This window comes from Bactrocera dorsalis, chromosome 5, assembly GCF_023373825.1.
Source record: "Bactrocera dorsalis isolate Fly_Bdor chromosome 5, ASM2337382v1, whole genome shotgun sequence".
Lineage (NCBI taxonomy): Eukaryota > Metazoa > Arthropoda > Insecta > Diptera > Tephritidae > Bactrocera > Bactrocera dorsalis.
The window spans coordinates 25,943,989-25,949,988 of record NC_064307.1 but is presented as its reverse complement, the minus strand read 5'-3'; the positions used below and the strand labels follow the sequence as shown (position 1 = coordinate 25,949,988).

At 33.9% G+C, this 6,000-nt stretch overlaps 1 protein-coding gene across 1 annotated transcript; it reads right to left on the bottom strand.

Annotated features, from left to right (window-relative positions):
- Positions 1 to 337: 337 nt before the first annotated feature.
- Positions 338 to 5,634, bottom strand: LOC105225600 (ras-related protein Rab-8A). The gene is made up of 5 exons (XM_011204132.4): positions 5,248 to 5,634; positions 3,176 to 3,236; positions 2,921 to 3,125; positions 590 to 730; positions 338 to 527 (listed from the first exon to the last, which is right to left on the bottom strand). The coding sequence occupies exons 1-5, from the start codon at positions 5,369 to 5,371 to the stop codon at positions 435 to 437; spliced, it is 624 nt and encodes a 207-aa protein (XP_011202434.1). The 5' UTR covers positions 5,372 to 5,634; the 3' UTR covers positions 338 to 434.
- Positions 5,635 to 6,000: the final 366 nt, after the last annotated feature.

Sequence of the window (6,000 nt, the reverse complement as noted above, 5' to 3'; positions counted from 1 at the left end):
AATAACTTTAAATATTAGAAATGTAATAGTTAGCAAGACGTTTTAGCTTTACAAACATTGGAATGTGTGCGATCACGTAAATGCGCTTAACCGCACGCTGGATAGATTACCTTGCAAAAAAAGTTGAAAACTTATTATTTTCATCATATAGTTATACGTGCTCTTGAAACAACAAGCATCTATTTGGCAACTGTCCTCGTTTAGGTTCGGCGATTGTAAATGAGGTCAATATATATTTGCCACCTAAACACATAAGCCATCTAGCCCGCTTCAATTACAGAAGAGTTATCAATGTATCGAAGAGAGTATACTTATGGTTACGTATAAATTATTTAAATTCCTTAATAAACGTTTTTTTATTATAAAACCACTTAACGTTTAAACATCTGAGAATTATATATATATATATATTATGGTGTGCGAATATGACCTCGTCAAAGCAGATTACACTTCGAAAGCCAGGTTTCCGTTTTCCTAGTCTCGGCGAATTTTAGTTGATGACCACCTTTGGGAGGATTATTTGCTTCCTAAAAATATATATAGAATTTTTGACTCGCCATTTTTACTTTGGATATTTCTATAATATTACCAAACGTTTTTCCATTTTCGCTTTAATATCGCTGGCTAATGTTAGGAAAGCTTCTTCCACATTTATACTGGCTTTAGCAGATGTCTCCATAAATTTTATTCCATATTCTATAGCCAGTTGCTCCCCTCGCTCTCGAGAAACCTTAGTTAATGACAGAAGTTTCGAATTGTTAATAAGCATGTTTGGTTTAGCGCAGACAATAATAATAAAGTAAGAAAGGACTAAGTTCGGGTGTAGCAATTGTAAGAAACAAACACGTGTGGAATATGTTTATTTGCCTGTAAAACTATCCATACAACATATGATTTGGACCAAATATGCCCGACTTCAGGTCGCGAGAGAAGCGATTTTCATTTCAGTAGCCGCTGTTTTTAATACTTATTTTGGAAGAGTATTAAATATTCTTTGAAAAGAGTTAGTAGCCTAGCGAATTAGCGTTAAAAAATTTGTATAGACCATCGTTTTTGCTGAGATCCCTAAAACATCAATTTTTAACAGGTAAGCAAAAAACCACTGAAGCACGAAAAATGAGCGTGAATTCGGAGAAATAGTTGGGACACCACAGCACAATAAAAAAAAAATTTTGAATAAAATTGAAAATTTGCGCGCCGGAAGTAAAAGCAAATCTAGTTTCAAAAGCTGTTCGAATATCAAAAGATATAGTGGTTGTAATAATTTGGCTTCCATTGAGTCCACGATAAAAATTTGAATTCTTTAAGCACTTTGAAAAATAACGTTGCTCACAGCAGTGAAAAATTAGCATTAATAGGGAATTGGATCTTTCAACAGTACAACGATCCTTCAAACACAAGTCCACACCTTAATCCCAACGAGTTATAGAAAAAACAGACAGAGAAACATTTCAATGAGAGACAACCTAAAAAAAAAGGCCTTCATTGAAGAATGGAACAAAATCACTCCAGATTAATAAAAAATTGCAAAATCTATGCCTAGAAAATTAAGTGAGGTCCAGAGGAATGCAAACCATATACAAGCATAAATATTAATGTAGTTTATGTACATATATTTTAACTTTACTGAACTCTGTTTACTTTTTTTAACGTGAAAAAAGAGAGGATATCTTTAGTTCAAGTAAAATTTTTTGGCTGTGTTTAATTTTTGCCTATTATTGAAAAGTTGATTTCTTATCATATAAGCCTCGTATTCTGTAAAAAAATATTATTTTTGTAATTAAAACTTCAACATTGGTATAATTGATGTTTACTTATTTTTGACGTTTTTGAGATGAGAAAAAGAACACGTTCGTTTGAGGAGAAAAGCCCGTCGTCAATATCGTGCCATCATCAACGTACGTATGATAGAAATTCCTTCTGTTGATTGAGTTTCGAAATGTAGAAATTGAATCATAACTTGAAAGCAACTATTCTGTGGGACCCCTGTTTAATTCTTCTCAATTTGGAGCTTTCACCTCGAAAGCTCGGATGATTGCCGACCGCTCAGGTAGTTCTTAGTCCACTTTTTCAAACCTGGAGGGAGCGTAGATTGTTCAATGTCCTCAAGTAGCGTTGTGTGTTTGACTTTGTCAACAGGTTTTGATGAGTTCAACACTAAGATTATGGTCCTCTCACAGAGTGGTCTTTAGTTTAGGCAATGAACTATATAGGCGTTTATGACGCTAAATGCTGTGCACTTAACGGAGTATGGCTTCCGTTTGCTAGACTCAGGTGGTGAGTGAATGTCGAAACTAGCAAGGCCTTAAGTGTCTTCACTACTGGGGAGAGGAGAGTTATACGACGATACGACTCACTCTACCGATTTTCTACACATCGGGTTTTTGAGGAATGGTCAGCGACAGGTTGGGGACGTTGGTGAGAAAGCTTACTCTTGTCGTGCTTAGGTGATTTAGCATGAGCGTGTTTATTCCATCTGGGCCAATAGATTTTACTTTATTGATGAAACTCCGAGCTTCATCGGTGAAAGTATGTGGTGTGAGCCGACCACGTTAGCTATATTAAAGTTAACGAAGGTACGGTTGCTCACAGAATTAATGTAGGGAGGATTTTCAAACGAGATAATTATGGCAGATGGTCTGATACGAGAGTTAGCATAGGTCGCTGGGTTACGCTATTTATCAGACCACCATTAGCGATGGTAACATCGGGCGAGATATTACAGATGACCATAATTGTGCAGAATATCGAATCTGAGGCAAACCACAGGTATATAGATAACTTCGATCACAATTAATTTACACATTTCCTCAAGCAATGTCAGATACCCGCAACAAATGCAAGCAACGAAAGTATGAGAGAACATGATAAAATTTGATTATATGAGTATATACTATTACATTCCCAACATAATACACACCTGGCGTTTGTCATTCAATTCACATTTATTACCCAGAAGCATTTTTTCCACGTCGGCGGATGCATTTTCTTCTATATTGCGAATCCAGTTTTTAATATTTTCAAACGATTTTTCCTGCGTTATATCGTATACTAACATGATACCCATAGCACCTCTATAATACGCTGTTGTTATTGTCCGAAAACGTTCTTGACCTGCGGTGTCCCTAAAAGAAAAAAGTTATAGTTTAAGGATTCGATATACCACACGCATTACCATATTTGAAGTTTAATTTTCTTCCCATCAAATTCAATTGTTCTTATTTTAAAGTCGATACCTAAAAAAAATGTGTACAGATATTTATTTTATTATGCAAAAAGGATAAGGTTAACTAAATAATTGCAAAATTTATAAATAGCATTACAAATAACAATATTGTGTTAAAATTTCCAATAAGTATATTTTTGTATTTATTTTTCCTTATTCGCACAAATAGATTTGGGATGCAAAAATCCATTTTTTATTTTTAGAGAGAAAACTTCAAACATGTCATATACTTTTGGTTGTGCGAATATGTCCGATTTTTGGCAAATAATCGACATTTGCGGGAAGGGTTGATTTTCATCTTGCAGTCAAAAAAACGACGTCTGAAGTTCATTGAAACTCCGAAAAGTTTACGGAGGTGCTGCCCAAGTGAAACAACATGCCGTGGTTGGTTTCATCGCTTCAAACACGGCGATTTCGATACGAACAAAGGTCCGGGTGAGGGAAACACAAAAACCTTCGAATTTCGTGAATTGGAGACGTTGCTCGATGAGAATCGATGTCAAACGCAAGAAAAAGCTTTCTTCAGCATTGGGAGGCACCCGCCAAACCATTTAAAAGCGACAATATGTGCCGGGAATTATTAAAAAAAAACCGGACCCTTTCGACGTCAATTTCCGAATTATGTGAAGAAATCAACCGCAAGATTTCTTCGAGGTGATCTTCACAAGAAAGTCTACCTTCATCAGTGGCAGGGGGTCAATGGCAATGAAAGTATCTTTCCTACAGATTTTTCACTGCTGAATAGGATTTTAATAAGCAAAGGTACAAACACAAGCAAAGATAAAAAAAATGCTATTCCAAAGCATAAGTTATCTGAGACGTCAGTATCCGCCTTAAACAAAAACCATTTCTGCATTAACTTATGTATAAGGTCTTCACTTATGTATAAGGTAGAGCATGTCTTCACCCAAGTGTTTAAATATAACTCTAGCAGTAACCAACTCATGCTGGGGTAATTTCGTGGACCGATTGTATAATTTTCAGTATTCAACTATTTATTCTTATATGTGGTAGTATGTAGTATGTGTGATATCATAAATTTACTTAATTTAAACCATATCTTACTAATTGGCCTATATATTCAGCTGGAAATCAACTTTGAAAAGTGGAAAAATCTGATCTCCGACTTAATTAAGATATCACAGGAAAATTTTACCGATATTTGATACACGGAAACAATATATATATAGATTAGATAGATAATTATTCCGTATTTTAAAAATATATCTTTCAGATCAACGGCTAGTTTCAGTAAAAAGTCATCCAAACGGACTGAGGTTCACATATTCGGTATATTTGGGTTCGAAGAGTTGTGGTCCGATATCGACAATTTTCAGTTAGAAAATTATAATCTTCACAGGTACCTTTTGACTTATAGACTATAAAAAGAAAGAATCATGTAGAATTAAAAGTTGTGATATTAGAAAGGAAATGTGGTTAAAATGGGTATCCGTTAAGAGATTCTTCAGCTTAAAAATATAAGTATATATCCACATCTATGTACATACATAATTGCCGCTGACTCATAGTAAGATATTCGTAAGTTCAATAATTACTTAATTAATTACTTTAAAACTTATTGTTTACTTTCATATTCACTAAATATTTGATAAATATTTCTATAAGACTAAATAAACGGCTTGTTTGCTTACCACCGTTTTATTATTTTGTGAACAAGTCCAATTTATGAAGAATATTGAAGAGAAAAGTATACAAAAAGTATAAAAGATATATTACAATTTGAAAAAAAGAAAAAAAACATGTAAGGTACTCCGTGTCTACTTATATATATTTTTAATCTGGTCCATACTCATTTTAAGCACGAATTCGGGGGACGGTGTCCTAAAGTGTTTCCAACATATTATTAGAAATGCCATTGATTATAATCTTTGTGCAAAAGGCTATCAATTTTTTTGATGAATATTATACCGATTACCTCTAAAAATGTATTTAATTGAAATTATATATGGTGATGCTCCAAATTACCCCAACACTCCGTTTACAAATTTTAGTCTACTCACCTATAGTTGAAATAAAGGTGGTATTAAATGCGTCCTCTGAAAAACGAAACAAAATACACGTTTTCCCTACGCCAGAGTCACCAATTAGTAATAACTTGAAGAGGTAATCGTACGTCTTCGCCATATTTGTATTGTGTGAATTTTAAAATATTGCGTTTGGTATAAGTTAAGTTTCAAGACTTATTGTTTGAACGTACTTATATGTTAAAACTATTCATTAGAAAACGTATATAAAATTGAAAGTTTCTCGGTGTTGCTACCTAATTGCATTATACATGCGTACCGGAGCTTAAATATACTAAGTAATTAAATATTTTATACGATTACAGCATAACAAAAAATACTAAACACCAATTTCTAATAAATCGCATTAAAATGGAGATAAACAAATTTAATCGAAAATCGATCATAAAATTCTTCGATAATTGAAGAAAGCAATTTTTTTAAGGCGAGTTTTTTCACGTTCAATATTTTGGACAGTCATCCAGGATCACCGTATATGCTTGTATTGTATTTATCAATTTTATCAATATATTAAATATTGAACGTGTGACAGACGCTTAAGGTCTAGTTAATACCTGTTTTCTTACAGCACCTTGCAAGACGGAGGTAACTGATTAGGGGTATTCTCTTGCTCTTGCAAACCCCTTACAAGGTGCACGAATTGCAGAAGAGATTCCTCTTGGTGCTCCGTCACAACAACAAACACACATTCGCACAACTGCTTGCGGACTTTGTTAAGAATAAAATAGC

What these genes read in the sequence shown, in the direction of transcription:
- LOC105225600 (XM_011204132.4), bottom strand. Translation starts at nt 5,371, where the DNA reads ATGGCGAAGACGTACGATTACCTCTTCAAGTTATTACTAATTGGTGAC. An exon ending in CACCTTTATTTCAACTATAG is followed by an intron (nt 3,237 to 5,247) that starts GTGAGTAGACTA and finishes CATTTTTTTTAG; the next exon opens with GTATCGACTTTAAAATAAGA. An exon ending in CGAAAATGGAAAAACGTTTG is followed by an intron (nt 528 to 589) that starts GTAATATTATAG and finishes ATATATTTTTAG; the next exon opens with GAAGCAAATAATCCTCCCAA.